Source organism: Atta colombica, unplaced genomic scaffold (genome assembly GCF_001594045.1).
Source record: "Atta colombica isolate Treedump-2 unplaced genomic scaffold, Acol1.0 scaffold277, whole genome shotgun sequence".
NCBI lineage: Eukaryota > Metazoa > Arthropoda > Insecta > Hymenoptera > Formicidae > Atta > Atta colombica.
In genome coordinates, this window is record NW_017259378.1 from 485,460 (window position 1) to 511,675 (window position 26,216).

Here is a 26,216-nt window from a genome sequence, read left to right on the forward strand (position 1 = left end):
AATTAAATAATGGATACAAATTTTGATACTTATAAAAATTATATTTTTAAAATTGCATGATTATTTTTCAGCAAACTGCATGCGTTCATTGCGTAGTAATTATTTTTTAAAATTTATTTTTTTTACTGTTTTAATTTGGATTTTAATTTATTTATTACAGAATCATCGTAACGACGTTGCTGATATAACTCCGCTGTGGCGCATCAGATTGGTAAGTGACAAATTAATGTTTTTATTGGGGTGACGGATGTGTGATAATTTTATTAATTACTATGTATCTGTAGATGCATATGCATCAATTTATTAAAAATATACGAATAACTGTATGTATAGCATTCCATACATCCGTTGCCTTAAAATGGATAAGTAATAACAGATTGGAATAAACTTAATCCTGGATATCTCTTTATTATGGAATTTATTGTGTATGCACTGAAATTTATAATATCACGTTACACCAATTCAGTAAAAAATTTTTTATGCATGAATATATATAAATATGTATAAATATGTATAAATATACATAAATATCCATAATCATATATGAAATATGTCCATATATTCATACATTCTTCTTTTTTTTGTAAAATTTTTTGTTTTAGGAAAAAAACAAGTTTGAAGAAATGTAAAAAAAATTACTTATTTGTAATTATATATAAAATTATGCATAATTGTGTTATGAGCAATATTTTTTACATTTTTCCAAAACGAGCAATATGAAAATTAACTCTTTAATTATTTTTAATGTTTTCACATTACTATTATTATTTCTATTATACATTATTATTATTATTATTATTTCTATTACACTAAAAAGTAATTCTACAAAAGAAAAAGAGATGTATGAACATGTATCGTATTTCGTATATGTTTGATTATATGTTTATGAATATTTATGTATGTTTATACATATTTATACATATTCATGCATGAAAAATTTTTTACTTAGGCACTTTGAATTATTTCTAAATATTATTAAATTTAGCTCCAATTTTGTGTACTAATTGTAAATTCATATGTGTTAATGTGAACGCTTTGTTATTAAGTAATTTAATCTCAAAAATATAATAAAAATAGATTCTTTCGATGGTCGTTTTTTTATATTAAAACGAAAAAGAATAAAATATTCATATATTTTTGAAATATATGAAATACGGGAAATTAAAAAATATGAAGGTTATATAAAATAATAATTAAAGTATACGAAATTATTGTTTATGGATACCATTATATAGAAAAGTGTTTATTACACACACAGTTTAATAAATATTGTTTTATTATTTTTCCTATCTATCTTATCCTCAAATATTTATTCAGAATTAAGTTTTACACAAGTTGGTATAGAAAAGCAATATCTTATATACACATATAAGTATAATATGAAATGTTTTTTAAGAAATTCCTTCCGTTTATGTGTTTCACACTTATTTGTATACATTTTACTAATGAAATAATAACAAAAATTTTAATATAAATATATAATTTATTAATCTCACTTTTTTATAAAAGACATTTTATGGTTATTACTTATTATTATTGTTTATTTCAATGCACTGACATTAGCTTGATCTTTTATAACTTATCCATATGTAGTAACTGGATTTTATATCAATTAAAGTAGTAACATTCAATGTAAGGTCCAAAATATACATTTTATCAAGAAATAGAAGAATTTTTATCTCATAATTATTTTAAAATCGCGTTCAGAGTACATAACTTAATTAGATGTAACGGGAAAAACGCCACGAACTTTTTCCCACACCTAATACTTAATATTAAAATAATAAAAAATTATACAAAGATAATTCTATTAATTTGCAAAATATAAAGAGATATATTGATGCAAGAGAAAATTATTCCTTTTGTATCTTACATTATTCATCTGAATTTCTCATACTTTGAGATGAGATTCAATAACAAATCGTTCGATTCGTTAAAAATACATATATGGGTCTTGAATTTTATTGGATGATAATCGATTTAATCATTTTCAGTTTATTTTTAAATTAAAGTTTTCTTCTATTTTATATAATAATGTTTATAAAAAATGTAATCTAGTTTAATATTCGAGATTTTTGAAATAAAAACGTTATTAACTTAAAGATTTTTTAAATTTAGATTTATTTTTAGTCGAATATTTATATTTTTACTTTAGAATAAACGCGACATTTCTTCATTGATCCATATATTAATGGAATTATTATTATTATTATTATTATTATTATTATTATTGATAATTATTTATATTACAATTTAGTTAAATTCATTGATATAATGGCCCCTTTGCGACGCGTTCGTTTCGCGCATCAAAAAAACATACAAAAAGCGTACAAAAGCGTAAAATCTTATTGTCGGCAATATTAGTCGGAAGCAGTCGGCAGCAAAAAAGAATATTTCTCCTTGTTATCGATATCTAACATATGAAGCCAGAAGCAACGAAAGGTGAGTTTAATCTGGCCAGAAGAAAGAAGAGTATTAAGAGTATACAAAGTAGGTTGGTGTGTAATACCAATTTAAGTTTTTAAAAAGGACATGTACACTGAGAAAAAAAAATTTGTTTAATTAAACACATTTAGTTGTTTCCAGATTTGATTATTTTATTAAATTTTATTTAATCGACTTTAACCATAGTCTTAACGAACTGTTCAATATTAAGCAGACTACGGTTAAATTCAATTAAATAAAATTTATTGAATTAATCAAATCTGCAAATAACTACATGTGTGTAGTTAGTTGAATGAATTTTTTTTCTCAGTGTATAAAGATAAACTGAATATTCGGGAGGATAACTTGCTTGCAAATTGCTTATATTTTTTTTTAATATTGCTTATTTAAAATACAAAAATAACCAATAAACAATAAGGCTAATGAGAATCAACGCGAATAATCAAGCGCAAGTTTTATAAATGTTTTTAATCTATAAAACTTGCATTTGATTATCTGTGCTGTCTCTCATTAACCTTGTTATTTGTTAATTTTTTTTTGTATTTTAAAGATTAAAAGTCTATTTTAATAATTATTGTTTATTATTTATTTATTATTATTATGATCGCGATTAGAACATCCCGTTGAATTTATCTGCATGCGATAGGAGATGGTTAGGCGTTAGCTGCATTCAGTAGAGAAAGCAGCTTTGTAATTGTTGTAAAATTCTTCAATATGATTGGTTTATACATTTAAATCTATAAGGAAAGCTTAATCGCATTGAAGAATTTTTTACAATTGAAAAGCTATTTTCTCTGATGAATGCAGCCTACATTAACGTATTATATATATATTCGTGATGTTATTACATACTTATGAAGTAGGTAATATAGATAGGAATACACGGGTGGAGATAGAGCTACCCGAATAGGCATAAATAAATAAAAATACGAGTAGGTAGGACAATAAGTATAGATAGGTAGAGATAAACATAACTATTTTAAATTAAGAAATTAAATTATTACAAATTAAATAACTTTCGCGAACAGGATTCAATTAAATTTTATTTAAAAAAATAAAAAAATAAATATAATTAAACTTAAAAAATATCACATAATAAATCTAAACAGTAAACTATATAATATGTAAGTATAGGGATACAAAAACATTATCTGTACATACTTGATAATTGGAAAGGAGGGATTAAAAATTAAATAAAATTTTTAATTAATTTTAAATTTTATTTAATTATCAGCATCCCATTCTAATGATCAAATATGAAAATAAATCAAATTAATTTTAAATTTCATTGCCTTTTCAGCCTTGAAATTAAACTTTTTGTAAAATTCTATACAAATTATGTAACGCATTAATATTATAATTAAGTTTATATAAATAAATGTATGATAATATTAGGTGATATAGAATTTATGTAAACTATGTCCAGATAAATGTTATCATATTTACTTTTGTAATTTGCACAATAATTACTAACAAAGTATATATTTATCGGAATATATATGTATATCAGTATTGAATATCTTTATTCTTTATTGAATATCTTTATTGAATATCTTTATTGAATATCTTTATTCAATACAAATACCATTTATCTTGTAGTAAACAAATTTTTTGTTATTTTATCGATGTAAATTACATGAAATAGACGGAATATATGATAACAAAAATTTATTGATTTAACAAGTTTGACAAATATTTAATCTTGAAACTTTTTTTTAATTTGGATTTTATTTTGAATATTAGAAAGTTATTAATAATTTTAAGTGATTTCTAATTAAAAATTTGATATTTAGAATAATCATCAATTTTCTTTGTATTTATATTATAATAGTATATATATTTATTAAATAATTTTGATTATTTAGTTTAAATTAAGTTTGATATTAAATAAGTAAAGATTGGATCTTTGACTGAACCAATAATTAAATATTAACTTTTTACTTGCTTTTTGACATTTACATTTTTAATATTACAGAATTATAACTTATATTATATCTTAGTGATTAATTTATTATACATATATAAAGACCTCATCGCTATCCGTCGTGTCAGATGGATGCTAGTGAATGCGTGGTTTGTACCGATGGAAAGTCGTAATTATTTTTATTTCATAGAGAATTATTCCTCGTCACTTTCCGTAAAGTCCATTCGCAAAATCTAGTTTAGATGTTCCATTGGAGATTCTTGTATAGATCGAAATTAATCCTGGATTTTCCGTCAATTTCTGGAAGTAATAATTTTATCAATGATTCAATAACAATTGCTACATATTTTAAAATTACGTTACGAAATTGATTCAGTGATATATTTTATGGTATAATTTTTATCGCTTTCTTAATTTTATTAAATGTTCTCCCACTAGTAATAATATTATTAATAAACTGTCTCAATGACAATAAGAATTTAGTATGAGTAATATGGATAGAATGATTATTTGTTTAAATGCAAGTTATTAAACAAATAAATTTAAATTTTATACAAATAATTTATTTATTTTTTGATGATTGCTTTAACAAAAATGTAGTTACGAATGTGTATATTTAATTTTCTAATTGTTATTTAAAAAATCGTTTTTAGATATTGGATCCCGCCACTCAGAATATTATTAATTATTAATTTATATACATATATATATACATATATATATAAATTTTCCCATAATAAAATACATGCAAATATTATAAAATTATATTTAACAAATTTTGATTTTTAATTTTTACCAAAATGCTTTATATTCTTTTATAATGTTGTCGTGAATAACGAATTTAATTAAAATTATGTGTACAAAAAATTTGAGATAAGTCGAATGGATACCTTCATATTAACGGGATATTAATAATTAAATTTTTGGAAAATACAAAAAATAAGAAATTGTAAAATTTTATATAATATATTTTTTAGTATAAAAGTATAGTTCTTTAAAATCTCATTATTATTAGGTTCGACTTATCTCGACAGATACTCAAGAAACTTTTGTATCCATACATACAAAAAATTATAATAACGCATGTATTTTATTAAATATATATATATATAATCTTTCGTAATTACTAACTGCATAAGGAAATCATTCTATCTGTTTATTTTTAATAAGAGATGATTTTTAGTGACGTGTGACAGAACATATTTTCTCGCGAATTTAAATATTATATTAAAGATGTGACAAAAATAGTAATTGTAATTGACATGCTATCAAAATTATTACTATCATAAGTAGTCTGAAAGATTCGGGATGCACACTCTTCTGTAACAAGATCACTAGTATTTGACAAATGATTAACTTTTTTTTATAAATGGATCTTGTGAATTTTACGTAGAATACATTAAGTTCGCTCTCCATAAAAAGATGATTTTTCTTTGTATCGGATATTATAATCAGCATACTACAAGGCAGAAGGACTTTGATATAATGAAATTATTAAGATAGTTATCTTGAATGTAATGAAATAGTGCTGTTATATATATTAATGACTTTTTTCGCGATATTATTATGTTTTATATTCGCAAATTAATAATTAATAGTAAATATAATCTAATTGTTGTTAGTATTTCTTCTGCGTTTATCAATATTTTATTAAATATTGGTTTAGAAAAATTTGTGTTATCATACGTGATTTCGACTTTTTCGTATAATCTCGCATTATTAAAATTTGTTAATTATGCTCTTATATTAGGTGTAGTAAAAAGAAATCCATTATTTTTGCATGAAATTGAATGGAAAAATAATGGATTTCTTTTTACTACACCTAATATTATCATTTTTATTTTATTTAGAACAGCATTAATAATTATATATTATATTGTAAATAATTGTTATAATTGTTGCAATATCGAATTGTATAAAGGATAATACAATAAAAAATAATATTAAAAATGTTATTTCATTAGTGAAATACAATAAAATAATTAAAGGTAAAAATAAAAAAATTAATTAAAGATATATTTACTTACAAAAAACGGTTATTAAATTTATTATAGTAACTCGTTTTTTTTATGGATGTTTACAAAAAAAAGAGAATCGCCGATAAAATTGGCGGAGAGAGTCTCTCGTTTTTGCTAAATTATAGTTTATGCTTAAATTGACAATGTATGTTTAGATAAGATTGAATTTATTAAAAGTCCATTTGCTAATAATTATACAAACTTTATTATATATATAAAATAATTATATGTTTGATACAAACGGGCTGAAAATTTGCATAAAGATATGCAGAATTTGCATAACTTTGTAATTTCATAAGATATTATAAGATAAATATTATAAGACAATATTACCAAAATTAACTTGTTTGAATTTTCAGTTTTGTTTATTAAAATTCAACAATTTTTATTTACATATGTAGGATATGCGAAATTAAAACTGTTTAAAGACCCATTAAACTATCCCTTCTATGAATAGTCGGCACTTCTTGAGGATTTAGTACAGAGACGAACCATATCTACTTTCAATGATACGATTTTATCGATAGTGTCAGAAAGTATATATAGTCACGTATATATAGTTCTTAAATTGAAAATGGATGTACTGGCGATAGTGTACGGGCGATTTCGATGGTAACAGAAAAAAAATGATCTTTCTTAGGTTTCTTTCTGTTTTTATCAAGCTCTGGTTAATTTGATCTAGTAACTTTGCAGGATTCCAATTGAAACAGATATCAGAGACATTCTCCGAAGATATTCTCCGACATCAGTTTCTGTTGGAATTAAGTCAGAAGCTTAGTAAAAATCTCCCTGATTAGATCTATAAGGAATTAAAAACAAGAATTAATCAGTGAAACATTTTACATTTTTAGAACATTTACAAACTGCTTTCTCTTCTGAACGCAGCCAATAAAATTCTGTGTCCACGCTGCTAGAACTCAATTCGAATTCTTGGATCTAAGAATGTGTAACCAATCAACATATAGTTTTTATAGAAAAACGGCAAGTTGATTGGCTACACGTTTCTCGATCTAGTAACTCGGACCGAGTGCTAGCACAGTGAACATAGGGCTTTTGGCTACATTCAGCAGAGAAAGCAGCTTTGCAACTGTTGTAAAATTCTTGAATATGATTTATACATTTAAATTCAATGAGAAACTAAGGACAAAAATTACAAAAATTATATTAAAGAATTTTATATAGTTGTACAAAGCTTTTCTGCTAAAAACAATATGTATTTTCCAATATAATAAGTATATGCAGTGAAACACCAGTACATTATTCCTTAATTGTAGTTTGACATTAAATAAGAATAATTATTTACTGTGTTACACTGTGTCCTTGCTGGAAATTGTCTAATTTGTCGTACTATGCAAACTCCAATTAAATTAATTCAACGGCAGAATTACAAAAATATTTTAACTATATATTTTTTTTTACTTCTGATCTCATCTTCTCCTATTCAAACCTTATATCCATTTTATTTGGATAATCTTCTTCTTTTCTAATCTTTTTTTTATGAGAAAAAAAAAGATAATTCTATCTATAAAATATTGCTTAAAAACTATTACTAGATAAACTAATCAGCAATTAATTTATCAAACCATTGATTAATTTAAAAAACTTTTTAAAATATAATTTTTAATTATACAATTCGTCATCATTAATCCGATCTTTTGAAACGCTGATTAAGTTAATCAGAATTTGATTATAGTCAATATTCTACCAAAATGTAAGTGTATTGATTATAAATTTCATCGATGAATCACGTTATGTCTCTACATGTATAACGGCCTTTAATGCGCAAGTAGCGGATTCATCGTGAAATCATCGTCAGTGCCTGTCTGTCACTTGTTAGTGTCGTGCATGTTAATCAACGATGGTGCACGTGAGTGCACGTAAGTTTTCGATTTGAGTTCGTTGATTTCAAAGAATGTGACCTTTTGCCACTGAGCTTCTCGTTCCGGTCTTCTCTCCGATATTAGTTGCGTGTATTTTTAGACGCGACCGACTAGTCTCATCTAGCAGACTAGCGACTTGATTACGATTTTACGAGGCGAGGCATTCAGCGTCGCGAGACCACATCGTGATACATATGATGTGCGCGTGACGTTTATCACTGTTTGTTCCTGTTGAAGTCATTTGAGATCGCTTGTTATCGACGTGTTGTCGGATCGAAAGTATCGAGGTATCAAGGGTCGTTTTCCATGCCGACCCATTCCAAGTCCTTGACAATCGATTGGAAAGCATGCGTATGCACGAATTCGTGAGCCTCACTCGTCGAAGGACTCGGCGTGTGAACGGCTGTTCTCGACGATCAGAGGCGATCTGGATACGTCGCCAAGGTTAGGAGGCTGTCATGAAGAGTCCTACGACGTCCCAACGACTGAACGGGACCAATGCGCATCCCGTCCCGTCGCCGAGTCTACAGACATTAGGAAGCGCTAAGTCTCGTCACAACAATGCTGTCAATAGTTTCCAGATGGTGAAGGTCACTGGACGCGAGTCTGGTTGCTATATCGCCAGCAATATCGCGCCGAAGATTGGTAAGCAGCAGTTAGTGTCCTTGAACGGAGACACAGTACGCTGTGACAGCGTCAACGTCGACGAGGCACTGGCATGCGACGTAGCGCCTATACCAGCGGCAAAGACCAAGGCCCTGTGTGTACACATCAGAGAGAACAAATGGTACGACGCTGGTAACGTCGTCTCTGTCGGAGTAGCAGGAACCAGCCTGAATCATGCTCTGGAAAGCATGTCCTTGGCTTATAATCCTTCCACGAAACAGCTGTATTCGGTGGAGGAGACCAGGATGCCCAGCAATGCACAAATCGACTGTATTTCACAATACCTAGAATCTCCATGTAATGGTAAGGAACAAACGTCAAGTATGAAACTTGATACGGACAAATATATGAAGCTCGAGAATGTCAGTGCAAACAGTAGTCCAAGAAATAGTTTGCCACGCTCATGTAGCAGCACAGTGTCTTCCCTTAGCGAAATATCACCTTCTGGTAGCTTTCTAGGATCTGATGAACAACACATTGTAGAAAAAAGTGATAAAATACCCAAACGTTGGGGACTGAACACGCTTTTTACAAAGAATGTGTTTTCGTGGAAGAATAGAGGTTCTCAACATTCAACACCTACCGGTAGCCCATCAAGAAATATTGACAAGGTAGGCGGTAGTACAGCTTTAATTCAACAGCCGAGACCAGCAAATTTACCAGCTAAAAATGCACTGGAAGAGGAACGTCATCGTAAGCAATACAATGCAATTTTAGAAGCAGCAAGGAAGAGAGAATTGCGCGAAGAGAAAGAGCGTAAGCAACAACGGGAATATCAGTTAAAAGAAGAGAAAAGATTAGCCGAGGATTCCAACACGTGGAATGTACATGTTTTATCTAAATTTGAAAGCGTTAAGAATACGAAAAAAGTAAGGGAACTGTGGTGGCGTGGGTTACCACCAAGTGTTCGTGGTAGGGTATGGAAATTAGCAATTTCGAATAATTTGAATGTAACGCCGCACCTCTATAATCTTTGCTTAGACAGAGCAATGTCGAGCTCTAACAATGAGTCATTAGCCGCAATCAGATTAGACGTATCTCGTACCTTTCCTACCTTATGTGTCTTTCAAGAGGGTGGACCATTATTCGATAGCCTTCAGGGTATTTTGGCAGCATATGCTGTATATAGACCGGATGTAGGCTATGTGCAAGGTATGAGTTTTGTGGGTGCTGTTTTATCATTAAACATGGAACCACCAGACGCCTTTGCTTGCTTCGCGAATCTGCTAAATTATCCTTGTCACAGAGCCGCCTTTACATTGGACCAAAAAAAAATGAATACTTACTATAAAGTATACTCCAGTGCTCTTGCGCATAAGCTGCCAAAAGTCTTTTCCCATTTTACCGTAGCTGGATTAAGCCCGGACTTGTATTTATTAGATTGGTTATATACTATATATGCTAAAGCAATGCCTCTTGATGTTGCATGTAGAATCTGGGATATCTTTCTCAGAGATGGAGACGAGTTCCTCTTCAGAACTGCACTGGGAGTGTTGCACTTATACCAAGAAGAATTATTAAAAATGGATTTTGTACACGGCGCACAATTTCTTACTAGATTACCAGAGAATCTACAAGCAGAATCCTTATTCAACAGTATTAGTCAAATGTCTACTACTGTTGGAACGACAACGTTCCAGCAAATGTTGGTTCAATATTCTTCGTAATTTAATGTATCAAAAGGTATAGCAAAATTGAAGTTTTCTTATTGTGATAACAAAATCTGAGTCTTTGTGCAAAAAATTTTATACATTATTTAATTAATATTATTTAAAATAAAAAATCTGACTTATCTGAAATGTTAGATATCATGATTCGTATTTATGTAAAAATATATATAATTTATTACTAAGGCCCGATTGCACCAACATTATTTTGACTTTAAACGAGGCAAGAAACACTCTGTCTCGTTTTAAAGCAAAAGAGAAATAGAGAGAGAGAGAGAGAGAGAGAGAGAGAGAGTTTTAAGCCTTGCTTAAAGTCAAAATAACGTTAGTGTAACCTGGCCTAAATGTTTTAGAGATGCTATATATTAATATATATGTTTCTGATCTTTTAGAAATAATATTTATTTCAATATTTCATTTATTAACACAGATATATAATTAACACAGAAAATAATGTAGAGATCAATTGCACAATAGATCAGAGAGATAATTTTTAGAAATTTGTGACAAAAATATATTGTTATGAATTTTTGAAAATTATATGCAGGATGAATCAGAGTCATCGAATCAGCTTTTTATCCTGAAAAAATTATCGACTTCACACGTTATAATCCAATTAGGTATGCAGTAAATAATTTTTTCATAGGGTAAAAAGCTGGTTCAATGATTCTGATTCACCTTGTATAAATGAATAAATTTGTTATGGAAATATTTTCCATGTAAATAATTGACTGTACTATTCAGTTGTAGATATGTTTTTTACAACGAATGAAATTGGAAAAGATGATCTGCAATATAAAACATTAATGCTCTATTAATAGATCTATACTTGTACTTTTACATTTTTTGTTTAGTATTTTTTGAAACGTGATTTTACATTTTGATAATATCTTGAAAATATTTTTTAAAAAGCAAAACAGAATATTATTAAACTATAATTTTTTAATTTGAATATATATATATATATATTGTTTTGATTTTAGTTTTCGTTAATTTATATTATAAATATTTATGACAATTTCTCATAAAATTTGTGATATTTAAACATGTGAAATATCAATCTTGCTTTATATATCAATGTGTATATTACTATATGCAATATTGCATTTCAACTTTGAGATATACTGATTTTTTGTGTATTCTTTCAATTTTTACATTCTCTTCAAAATTGAAGGGAGATATACTCAAATACAACAATATTATTCAACAACACAGGTATTAATCTCATAAATCACGAATATAGAATTAGCCAGAATTAAAGAGTCTTGCTGCATAATATTATATTTACTTGCTATTTATAAATGCTGGACATGCTGACGATACCACGATAAATGCCCAACGATAAATACTAAACAGTTGAGATTATGTACAAGGAAATGTATTTCGTCCAAAATTTTAATTAATATTGATTAAAGAAGCGAAGTTAAATAGTGCAAACATATATATAATATGTGATTAAATTAAGAAATTTGTAAAAAGATCTTTTATAATTATAAAATTTTACGTATTTGCTAAAAATATTTATAATTTTTTGTTAAATTTTTCTCAAATATTACAATTTCGTATAGTTGGAGTTTTTTCCAATACAAATCAATTCGTGTTGCTTGCATTATTTCGCTTGGCTATTTTTAGTCTGGCAATTATGGATTAAGTATGACATTATTGCAATGAAGCGTGTGATAAAATATTAATGATATATAATAAAAGTTTTACTATTTTCTATTTAAAAATTTTAAATTAATATTTAAGTGATATGTTTTCTATGATGTGTGTTACGAAGTGGCAATTTATTTAGTTTCAAATAGTGAAATCTTATCACATGTCCCGTCTTTTGAGTGGCCTTCATAATGAAGATAAGATAAATTCGAGATTTTTAAGAAAACATACGAATTATGCAATTATCGAATTTTATTGTCTAGGCCGTCTAAGGGAAGTAATCTCACAAATGTATTTTCATACAATGTAACTGCAATATGTTTATTGAATGTGCTTATTATATATCGCTCTATTCAATACGAATGTGCGTAGAACGAAAAAAATTTTAGGTCTTACTATTTCAAATAGATGACATCATTAATTAACCATCTTGAGGTTGCTAACTCATGATATTTCAAAATAACAGTCGAGAACATTATATTAGCTTTACATACAGCATATCTTGAAAGCTTGAAAATTATACAAAAAAATATAAGACATCATTATCTAGCAATATAAAATTATATTCGAATATATATCTCTTTTATATAATATGGGCAAGGTTTAGAGCAGTATAATGACAGAGCTATAGAAGCATCTGTGAACTGAAATACTAGTCGCTGAAACAAATACGACATAATTGTCGCGGCTCGTTAATCTCTCATTTATTTTTATGAGACGAAATTATCTACAATATATTGCGACATTTAGGTTATACCTATGTGTTTATACCTGTGTGTTTTTACATAATATTATGCGATAATTTGCACGAACAGCGTGCAATTAATGAATGTGCTTCTCAATGACATATACATAATACATGTTTTATAGAAAATATGTGATTCTCAACGTACGTATTTCTCAAGATACGTATACGAACATCTTGAGAAAAGAGGCATAAGTGAACTCACAAGTGTAATGTATATCCTAGTTTTTAATCGACAATACTCTCATTCCATCCATTATTCCAAACTACTATTTAGCGTTCATGAACAATACATAACGAATAAGTTTATAAATGTACATAAAGAGAGCATAAATGGATAATACGTAATTAGAACACGATGAATTAAATTATTTCGAAACTTTTAATACAAAATTGTGTATATACGTATGCTATATACGTATATGAACTAATAATTACATTCATGTATTTATTTGCGACAGATTTTCTCTCTCTTTTTGTATTAATGATCAGTCTTGTACACGACAATTGATAATAATAGATATTAGTAGGTATTAATAGTTTGATGCTCATAGATTATTAAAATGGAGATTTTTTTTTATTTAATTGACTATGCAATATGTTGACTTGAAATTATATTTTATACTGATCCTTTTTGTTATCATAATAACTATACATTAAATGGCCAAAACATTTTAAAAGTGCTATTTAAATACATTTATTTATGTACACTTCTCTTATTTCTTATATTATTTTAGCTTTAACATACATAGGAGAGAAATTTTATAAACAAATCTTAAAAATTTTATTATTGATTTTATTAATGATTTTAATGTAGCAGGCATTAATTTTTATCTCTAATCAGTTCTTTCATTTCGTTAAATTAGTTTTGTTCGTATCTGCGCTACATAATGTTACAATCAATTAAATTTCAGTAACTGTATAAATCACATCTGTGTACACCTTCTACCTTTGACATAACGTAATTACGTGAAATTGTCAACGATGTGCCAACCGTATCAAAGTTTTAAAAGAACTGTATGAGAGAAGACTTTACACGAAATGTCTCCGTGCTGTAAGCACAACTCAATTATCAAGTTTTGTAATTATTAGTATCACGCTATGCGGTTGGCTGATATAGTTAATACAATATAGTTATCTAATTCATTTAGCGCTGGATGGTAATGTCATTACGAAATATACAAAATGCGACGTTTATGTCCAAAAATAACTATCTGTTGTACGATCAATGTGGAGTGTAAGGGTATTGAAATTTTGTTCATCTTATCGATTTAACGATTGCATTATAATTATATAATATGAATACGAGTTACTACAACTAAAAACGTATGTATGTGTGTAATTGGATGTACACGTGACGTATGCTTGTATTATTGATTGGATTAGACTACTTGTAGGTATATCTATGTTCTATTTGAAAATTTATAAGAAAAATATGTTTTAAATACATTCTTGAATTGATTCTTGAATTTTCTAGAGTAGTACAGTAATTGTATTAAGAAATTAAGTAATACGAAATTATATTAGAAAAATACAATTTACTGTCTTTAAATTCACAGAAAATGCTTTATTATAAAAGATAGATTTATATTTATCTTTTAAATATACTGGAATATACACTGTATAGCAAATAATATATTTAATCTTATAGATATACCTATGTGTATTCTGAATTTTTAAGTTTCCTCTACTTAAGGTCGAAAAGTTACGATGCCTAAAAGACATGATAAAATCGTATAAATGCAAACGTTAAAAATCTATGCACAAATAACCATGCATCATGCACTATGTGACACTTCTGTGTTCCTTGTCGTTAGTGCCTCGATAGAGGAATTCATTGTATATTTTATACGCGTTTTATCGTGTGTACATTTACCTTAAGTGCAATATTGTAATATATATTTTTTAAAGAATCGATCCCACGATATTTATTTTGTCAGATCTACCTAGATCAGTAAACATGTAAAGTATACATAGAGACGTTAGCAAATTAGAAGAAAAAAAAGAAAGAAAGGGAAAGGAAATCTTCATATTTTTTAATACGAAATTTGAAGGAACTGGTTTTCGCTAGAAAGAACGTGAGATCGTAAAATAGCTAGTTTGCGTTATGAATTCCCAAAAATCCCATGAATATCCCGATAAAACGTGATGCACAGCCACGTCTCTGACGCTTTTTATTTAGAAGAGGGATGCCTCACGGCACCGCGTGAGGACTGTTATGTACATAAGTACATGCTTGCTTCCTAATTTAATCGAACTGAGAATTAAATGATATCTACCGCAATAGTGTAATGATCATTTTTATATCATATAATGGAACTGCGAACGAAATTGTAAGCGTATTAAATGCGCGTATGAGAAACTTTGTAAATGACGCCGGCAACATATCTCTATGAATGATTTTTTTTTCCTATATGAATAAAATCTATGCTCTGTGACATCGAACTTCCGAGTTTTCTTTATTCATTCGCCAGAGATAAAAGCTGAGACCAAAGTCACTTTTGCTTCATGATATGTTACGTGCTTGAATTTCGAAATTATGATTGTTGTATATTTCGCGCACATATACAATTATACAAAATAAATTTTTAATAAATTTTAATTATAAATTAATTTTTTAACGCTACTTCGAAATTTTAATATTGTGTATCACAGAATATTTTATATATACATTAAATGATTTTATATATTAAATGATATATAAGTCACTATTTTTCAATCATTTCATATGCATTAAGATATTTCGAATTTAAATGATTGCTAATTGGCGCCAATGTCAAAGATAGTCTTTGGCAAACTTCATGTCGTTCCCTCGGAACGACATGTCGCGTCGCACCGCGGTGATTGCAAGTCGCACTCGAATCGCTCCGTATTTTTCGCGATGATTGTTGGTCCGAAGTGAATCTCGTACGTGAGATATTGTCACAAATGTACCTCGCAAACTCTCGTTCTCTGTAAGTCAAATACCATGCATGTATGTCTGTATAAGTCGCGATATCGGCGATTAGTTTTGCGTTACTCGAATCGATCGGAATCATAATCTTACCTTCTTGTCGATGAACATCGAAAGCGCGCATCATTATCAGGTATATGCATGTTACACATTTTTCATTCTATAATTATTATTATAGCTCTCTACGATTATATCCTGCATCATTCGCTATCTTGGTATTACCCATGTTAATTACTGAAATGTTGCGAGTTTTACGTTGAATTAATCAATAAGCCATTAATAATAAACTATCATATACTGTCAAAATGGCTTTTATTTACAAAATGGACGTTTTCTGATCGCATTAAATTTTTTATCATGTTGTCTCGAAGTTGTCTGACATTTAAAGTATTCAAGTTTTTAAAAATTATCCTACAACACAGTTCTCCGAGGAATATCAAGATGTAAATGTCCTTTGAATCCCTTCAAGAATTGTTTCGTATGGATCGTGTGATTGTATTAATAAAAATTCTAAAGATATTTGAATAATAAAAAAATTATCATAGTATATACATATATAATATTATATTGGTTTATATTATTTTTTATTTAGTTAATTTTTTAAATAATTATATTTGATTAATAATTATATTAGCGCTAATTATATTAATTGGTATTATAGTAATTGATCAAGAAATTTAAAGAAATTATTTAAACGAATAAATTGTATAATTCGAATTGCGTAATTTTATTATATAATCTTTTAAACATTACATTAATCTTTTCTGCTTGTATTATAAAAAATAATAAAATTAAAAATTAAACAATTTATTAATATTTTTTAATTTTTAAACTAATTGTGACAATCGAATATCCAAATGCGTTCTAAAAAGTATTTCGCGCGGCAAGGAAGGTATAACTGGTATTTACTGCTCAGTGATTGGCAGTACTGTTTCAAAAGTCACATCTCGCGAGATGCGATATCTCTCTAATTTATCGTTTAGTCATAGTCTATCGAAGCGCGCCGCGGCAATTGTAGGATTGCGTTCGAACCGTTTCATATTTTTCACAATTATTTTCGATTAAAAATAATTTCGCACTCGATAGATTATATCGTGAATATCTTTATCGAACGTTGTCACTAATACCTCTTTATTGCTCTTAGTATTGCCATTATTGTAATTTCAGTCTCCTAATTCTTCGTACTCGAAATTGATCGAAATCTTTTCCGTGTCCGAAATGTATCGAAAAAGTAATATGCACACGATTGTGAGCAGGTATGTATTTATGTGTAACATTCTAGTCATAAAGTATCAAAAAGAGCATCAAAAAGTACGAACGAAATATCCGCGAAAAGCAAAGATAGATTTGGTAGATCGCGTCGAGGAATCTTAGGCCCTGCGCACAATGGAGAGAAAGGAATAAATATTAAGATTTCAATCTATTAGAAAGCGTGTATTTCGATGTAACCAGTTTATAATAGATTGAAAATCTTAATGCTTGTTCCAAATTAGATATGGGAAAAAGTTCGTGGCGTTTTTCCCGTTACATTTTTAACGAACGGGAAAATTTTTTTTCCACACTTAATATTACTTCCATTGTGCACAGCTCCTTCGCCTTGTTGCGCAGGACAATGCGATTTGAAAAATTTAGCTCCGTGCACTGACGCTCTCTCGGCGGCTGAATTGAGAAACAGCAAGCCGAGACTAGTATATGTAGGTAACGAGGAATATACTTGTTAAAATACAACATATCTAACAAAATAATTGAATCAGAATAATTCTATAACACAATAATTGTTGTAAAGTTAATAGCGAGTTGTAGAATTAGATACTGTTCACTTTATTATTATTAATTTCATAAATTCGTTTTCAAACTTTGCCTGCATTAGAAGCATCGAAAAGTAATGTATTTCACGATAAAAAATGTATTTAAAAAATGAATAATTATTATATATTGATTAAATAAAGAACAAATTTTTAGGAAATTAATTTCGGTAATAAAAAAAAATTAATAATAAATTCTCAAATTTAAAGATTTATATACATGCTAATTGTTGATTACATTTCATGTAATCATGGAATACAGTTCATACATATTTACGAAATAATTAAGGTAGAATAATTGTATTATACAATTATTATAAAATCAATAGTGAATTATAGAATTATAGATATTGCTCATTTTATCTTTGACATTAATTTCATAAATTTGCTTTCAAACTGCATTTAGAAACGTCAGAAAGGAATGCATCGTTTTGTGAAAAAAGATATATTAAAAAATGAATAATTATATTACATATTAAATAAATGAAATTCTTCAGAAAATCAATTTCGGTTATTAAAATAATATTAATATAATATTAATATAATAAATTGTCGACAATATATTATACGGTCAAAGGACAGGCGCGACAATTCTTACGGATTGCGTTTATTTCTCGTACAACTAATCACATTTATTACACCACAATACACGACGGTACACTTAATAATTTAATCGAGTCTAAGTAATATAATCGGTACAGTAGCAATCGATTAATGCGGAGGTATAAATAGCATACTCTTACTGCGTAACATCGCGTACAATTCTACGATATATGTACTTGCCGTTCGTAAATTCCGAATAAAAGTCGCACCCCTCTCGGCGACGATTCTCGGGAGGGAGAAACTCGTAATATACTTTTTAGCCGTGATAGAGTTATTTTGTTACATCGAATTACGTACAAGGGCGTGGATAAGTTGCCCGTTAAACATTATATACCATGTCATATCTGCACGCCGCAATCAGGCATTAAAGTTATCGAACTAATCGATTAATCCGTATGAAATCGAGCCCATATTGTAATATTGATTTTTCTCTCTCTTCTTCTATTATCGCAATTTAATTAATAGTTGGCGATCTACCGCATATACATAATATAAATTAATGAAATACTAAGTAAAGAGAAAATTACATTATGTTTATTTTTTTTTGGACTTTCTATCTGTTGAGAAAAAAACAGCTACAGATTATTTTTGGCGAATTCTAAAATTCGAAATTTTAATAAAATGAAATAATTTTTAAATTAAAAAAAAATCATTTTGTATCATAAAATATATACCAGGATTTCATAAAAAATTGAAAGTGTGAGACTTGATAATGTAAAAACACCTGAAATATATTTTTTCTTTCGATACGTTAATTAAACTTTCAAATTAAAGTTATTTATTTATTCTAACATTTAATTTGTGTATATAAATGTAGTCTCATATAGATTTAATAATCTTGAGTACATTAAAATTAATAACAAAATTTATATTAAATTTTTTTAATGGTTTATAAATATTTTAGTTACAATATTTGAAAGATTCTATATGTCATGTCAAAGAGTGATGTTAAAAATCATGTTGATGAATGTATTCGAAATAGATGCTTAACTTATCGAGAAACATTCAGTAAGATTGACTATTCAATCCTCAAGAGATTGAATATTCAATCGAAGTGCCTTTGCACTTGAAAGTGCCTTCGGGTGCGCGATGGAATTCGAGTGGCGAGTTTATTGACTCTGAATTCTTCTCGCGAGTTTATTTTGCTTTTCTTTTAATTCCTTCAACGATAAGCTGAAAATTGATTCCCTTCCTTACGAATGCGATAATAAATGATTTTATTCATGCGATAAATCTGCATGTCTAATCTATTGGTTCCGATCGCACGCGAAAAGTCCTCTTTAATCCCTGACTGCACGCTATTATTCGCGAATAAATGATATATAGTCTTTTAATATCTTAATCTAAAGCTATCTTAAATTGGTACATTTTATACATGTAATTATAGCGTAGGTGGTGGAGACGACAGATCTCATTTCGAGTTAAATAGAAGTACTAGATCAATTAGTATATAAACAGATGCAACTTACAAAAAAATTATAAAATCTAATTTAATTTTTAAGAAATAAATTTCCATATTGCGAAAATTTAATTAAATCCAAATCTAATAAATTATTTAAAAAAACTCGAGAATATATAAAATATATAAAATAAGTTACTAATGAAAGTTGCAACACATATTTGTGCAAAGATAAAAATTTGATATTTATTTTTTGAACACAATAATGAAATGTGTTTTTTTTTATTTTTTTATGAAAAGGAATATATAATCTCGCAATTCTAAGAGTTTTTGTTTAAAACGATTTTATTATATTAATAAATTTATTAATAAAAGATATTAATAAGTACATAAAAAATTTATATATTTTTTAAACAATAAGGAGCAATTTTTATTATTTTTGTTTTGTTCCTTTTATGAATAAATAGTAGAATTTAACATAATTCTCGAGTTTTTATCAAAAAATTATCATAATTAATCATTTTATAAGTGAAAACAGGTTTGAGGTTCAATTCAACTTAATCGCAAGTCTGTATTGTAAGAACCTCGGTGCGAAACTCGGAATGCGAAGATTCAATCGCCAAGATCTTTGATTTCAGGGTGTATCATTTTGTAACGTGAAGATTGATCGAGGATCGAGATCGATCGTCTCCATAGTACGTGATATTATTGGCTCGCGGTCGCAACGACGTGAACGTTCGTCGTTCATCTGTGACGTTATCGATCGCCCGTCAGAATCGTTTTCACCGACATCACGTTAAAATCGTAAGTACATACATACATTGTCAACTACGGCACACACGAAAGAGCGTATGACTGTTTTCTCCTCGTCCAAGAACAAGAACGATTATATCTGATCTATTTCCCATGGGATTTTCTTCCGGTAAAGAAATGTTTCCATGTGATTAGCGCGACTATAGTTTAAATGTGATTTAGTATTTAATATATGTTTATAAATCTGTTGAGAAAAAGCGTACATCTCTCTCTCTCTCTCTCTCTCTCTCTCTCTCTCTCTCTCTCCAAATAATTTTTTCATATTTTTATATGTGACGTGAAGCATTTTTTTTTTGTAGTTTTCTTCATTTAGACGCAAATCGCAACATTTACAATCAAAACATAATAAAATTACTCTGAATGTGGTATTTCAGATATTTTGCTAAAAATTTTTTAAATTATATAATTTTTAAATTAATTTGTTCGTTGCTTAAAGTTTTTTTTAATATACAATGCATGAATAATGCATGAATATTTTTAATTGTTAACAATTGAAAAGAAGAGAGATTTGTCATGACATATGTTGTATTGACGTGGAAATATAGGAATTAGAATCTTATTAATCACACGAAGACTCGACACATTGCAATTAGTACGTAACTGAATATGTGGATATTATCGTCACGCTAATCCGATACGAATGTTGATGATTGATTCCTCCTCGAACGCGACACGTGCACTTTGCATTTCCCCTTCATTTTAATTTTCTTGCATTGTTATTCATTCGCCGTGTTAGAAGGAAAATGATTTATACCAATCGTACAATGAATACTGGAAGAGGAGAATGCATTCGGCGCAATTTAGGAACTTGGCTCGAAATGCGTAAAGGATAATTTGCTCGAACATTATCGCATATAACAAGAGTACTTTTCAGTAAGAAACAGTGTGATACAATGAATTATTACAACCTTGTTATTTGCCAATGTTAAACAAAGAGAAATGATCACTGTATTATACTGTGTCTCTTGCTGGAAAGCACAAAAAATGTTTACATTACTTACGCGATTTTGTAGCGATATTCACAATTTTCCATCATGTCGTATTTTTTGTTTTAAATATCGTGGCGCTGATTATGCTTAAATGATTATAAGTATGACATCGTAGCAACAATCATATATGATAGTTTGCATTTTGGTTATCATGACTCAATACATTTTGTAGCGTAGATAGAGAAATGATTTTATTATAACGACGATTTTATTATAAAATTGAGTGGCATATAAATTACGCCCCTATTCCCTTCGGAGGATCAAATTAGTCTCAAAAATTTTTCTTATTGCACCACAAAGCACGTGGTTACAAATATATAAACGTTTCTACAGATTATCTTATTACCGTTAAATAATGCGCTTGTGCCGTTTCATCTTCGCGAATCCTCTTATCATACGGTCACGAGAAAGACTTAACTCTGGAAGAATAGCTTTCTTGCGTGCTGGTATTGATACCAGGAGTTTGGAAAGGATCAGGTGGGATGTAACAGGTGGGCTTCTTAACGCAGCTGAGTCATCGATTATGTCGAATAACACGTGATAATTCTCAAACAATTCTCACTGATCTTTATTATGCACAATATTCTTCTTTATCGATATTTCATGCCGTACTGCATCAAACCATACTTACATCGATGAAGTATACATCTTTTATGCTATAAAGATCAGCGATTTTCACGATCGACGATTAATCGAACGACGCCGCCGTCGCCGTCTGAAATTCGCGACGCAAACGATCTGGGAGAGTGTCATCATTGATCGATAAACCCGCGACTCACATCGCGACACGTGTCAGCCGTGCTTAGCCTCTACTGTGTTTCTCTCCTCTTTCTCCACTACGTAATATAATATACCAGCTAGAAAAGGATCTTAATAATTTATATAGAAAATGTACAAGAAAATCTACATTCAACGAACGCGTGATATTTCTATATGAGTATGGTATGACGCGCGATGATCGAGCAGGCGAAGAATAAATAAATTAAAACAGAAGTCGCGAGAGAGGGAGGGGAAGCCCGGGGACGAGTTTTGTGCCATTTGTGATCGAGCGATCCGCCGTGTCATAAAGAAGAAAAAAGAATACGACGAGCAATGCAACAGTTGAATTCTTAATTTATTTCTACCTTATAGAATTTTGAGATAAGAGTTGAAGAAGACATTTATCCACTTCGTTGAATGAATCATTTACGAAGACGCTTGCTGTTCGGTTTCTCGTCATGCCAGCTCAGTCGATTTGCGAAACGCATAGTTCTGTACACGTCACTTTCAATTAAACACGACGTGCGTATCCGTCAGTCGGTGCGAATGCCACACGTTCCAATTTTAGATGAGTGCATCTTGCTCCCGTTGGAAGAAGCGTTTAAACCGAACAAAACGGATGCTCGTTGACGATTTAAATTCGTACGCCTCGGATTCCTAATAGCCGTCCTTAGAACTGAATACGTCAGAGTCGATTTATCTCACGAAGATAAACTGATGTCTTCGTTGTAGGTACAAGATATGCCTCGCGACGTGCTTCAACATGATTGCCCAATTCAAACAAATCAACATATCTAACCCTTCAAACGTTGATAAATCGAATTTGCAGAGTGGTATTCGCGCTTTTGCATTGATATGTAAACACAAATCGTAGATAATGTTTGCGTGCGGAAGCTTGGTAAAGAGTCAAATAAAACAATAGAGGATTCAAACTGTTTGAAGATCTTTCGTCTTAGTAAACGTTTACTCAGCAATACTAAAACGCGGTCATTATCTTTGTCGAGAGAACGCTGTTGAGAGAGATTGATGAAGGTATATAGATCATGCTTTTAACTGATGAATTTTTTAAAGAATCTGTAGATTCGTTTTTCGAAGAAATATTAAAAAAATTAAAAGTTTTATATATATATATTATATATGTATATATATTAAAAGTTATATATATATTAGGTATAGTAAAAAGAAATCCATTATTTTTCCATTCAATTTCTTGCAAAAATAATGGATTTCTTTTTACTACACCTAATATTATAAATTATATAAGTAATCGATAATTATCAATTTCTTGTTGAAAATTAAGTGTAGAGGGAATAATAGAAATTTATTTTCAAATTTCAAGTGGACTTTTATAAATTTGTAACTTGAAAATTGGTTGTCCAGATATTTAATATTGTATTAGAAATTTGTAATAAATAATCTTTTTCAATAATGATTTTTTTGGTAAAGAATTTTGGTTTTTCTTTTTGCTAAAAAAAAATTTTCAAAACGATCAAAGGAAAATGAAGCATGATTTTATATAGTGATGTTTTACACCGAATAAACGATCAGAGTCACAGTAACTTTCTAGTAGGGCGATAAAAATGATAACGCTTCTCAGATTCCAATGTGTGATATATCCATAATGATAATATATATAATGGTTAAATATATTTTATACTTGAACGTATCTTCGCTTATCTACTTGCTTCGCGTCCGTTTTCGTTTCTCTTTTTGCCTCTCTCGTGGTTTCATTGGATTCTCGCGCTGTTTCCCTCTCACGCCCACTTTCTCCGAGTGCACCGGCTCTCAAGACACAAGGCGGCCGCGAATAAATCAGATTTGAAATGGCTAGACGTGGTACATGTACGTACGCATTTTGCGCTTGTCTACTCGAGACCAGCCTTTTAGTACCGACGGCAATACGAGCCCTCTAGTGCTGGACGCGGTTGAATCATGCTTCCGTAGCAGGTGTGCCGCGGTTTTCTCAGGAATTAAGTCGAAGCGTACATATTATCACATGTACCTTCACCTCGCTATTTCTACTCCGCGACGTTGAAAGAGATACCACGATGCATAATTTGCGGTCATTGTGCAGTTTTATTATAGCAAGATTATTCTTTATATTATATTATACAATTTTTCAAACAGTGTTTTTGAAAACTGGATTAAATAAAATAATAATAAAATAAAAGTTAGTTATAAATTATAAAAACTATGTGTCTGCGATTTGTTTTTTGAAGAAGTAAAATTAGAATAGCAAAATTGAGACAGATTTAGAAAAGGACCACGTAAATTATAGACATTCTATGTTCCGAGAAATTACAATTTTTTTTAGTATCATTTCATAATTGCGCTAAATTATTAATGTATAAAAAAATCAAAAGTATGAATTGAACTTTTCTTCAAACGGAAGTTTTTTCTTGTGTACTCCCTTTTTCAATCTTCACTTCAATTTTTGCTCATAAGCAAAATAAAAAGGAACGAACAAGATTAAAGACATCGTACATCAGTATGCGATTTTCGAAATTGATTTCGCTTTGCCGAATCTATTAAGCTTTAATGATAGTACCTTCTATAATATAGATGCATTAACGTTCAGTTCGTACATATCACGCTCGCATCACATAGTGCACAATCTGTACACGTCCATGTTTTGTATATAGCAAATTGATGTTGATGAAAATGAATTACCATCGAACCGTCGGAGAAGCGTTTTGAAAGAGCTCGATTATTTTATATGTTATAGAGATATTAATATCACGTTCTCTCGCAATTCACGTTGAATATTGTTGCACGCAACTTAATTAAAATCATCAATTTCTATTGATCACGACAGTGACTGCGCTACGAGCATTATGATGCGGAAGTGGATATTTTTTATTTGAATCTGGTTCGGTTGTAGTATTAACGTTACAGAAATGACGACATATTTGGGCGATTATTCGCCATTGAATAACGGGGGTATCGCCACAAACCATACCGGCGACGATTTGCGGTATTCCAGAGTAATTGAATCTGTCGCGTAAATTCGACCCGACATTTATCTCGCGACATTTCTCACGGACATGCGATTTATCGGGTGCGAACGGGTACGATGGCGAGCATTCAAAGATTCATGCCGTTCAATAAATTGCTTGTCACGGAGAAATGTCGCGCAACAAATGTCAAGAGTGAATCGACATCGGGGAATGCGCTTGCTCTACAGAGATGTTAGGTACTCGACCGAACAGCAAATTATCATATTAGAATGGAAAATCTAGACTAATTTGCATTTGATTCAAAGGATATGTACTTGGTGAAAGTCAGAGTAAAACTGAAGAATTTTTTTAATTGAAATAAAAATTAGAAAGAAATTTCATAAATATATATATACGTGTAATTGATTGATAATACAAATATAGATTATCTGAAATTTTAATGGTTATTCATCAGTGTGTATTTTTTTGAATGATCGATCATTCCTGTGGATCGTTTCAGGATTGTATCTCGTAACAAGATAGTTGCTTTTGCACGCAATCTTTCTACAAATATGCATTGCTCGCGTTACTTCGCGGGGCGGACTACTCGTCACGGAAAAATCGCTGCTCCCCCTTTCGTCTTCCTTCCTCGTATCTTGCTTTCGACATAAGATCGTCGATGAATACCGCGCGCAAAACAAAATCGGCACCCCGATACTGGTATTCGCGATCGGGAAATCAAGATATGCAGGTTCCTACACGAACACGGTTAGGAGGGGATTGACTTCTCTCTTTTCCTCTCTGTTTCTCTCTCTTTCTTTTTCTGTTACTCTCTTTCTCTATCTCTTTCTCTCTCATTCTTACATACATACGAACGCACGCATACATGTGCACACACTTCTTTCTCTCTCTCTCTCTCTCTCTCTCTCTCTCTCTCTCTCTCTCTCTCGTTCTTTCA

The 26,216-nt window shown here is 29.6% G+C and overlaps 1 protein-coding gene across 1 annotated transcript; it reads left to right on the forward strand.

Annotated features, from left to right (window-relative positions):
* Positions 1-8,435: 8,435 nt before the first annotated feature.
* LOC108689851 (TBC1 domain family member 14-like) lies at positions 8,436-10,600 on the forward strand. The gene has a single exon (XM_018196808.1). The coding sequence runs from the start codon at positions 8,726-8,728 to the stop codon at positions 10,598-10,600; it is 1,875 nt and encodes a 624-aa protein (XP_018052297.1). The 5' UTR covers positions 8,436-8,725.
* The last annotated feature ends 15,616 nt before the right edge of the window (positions 10,601-26,216 follow it).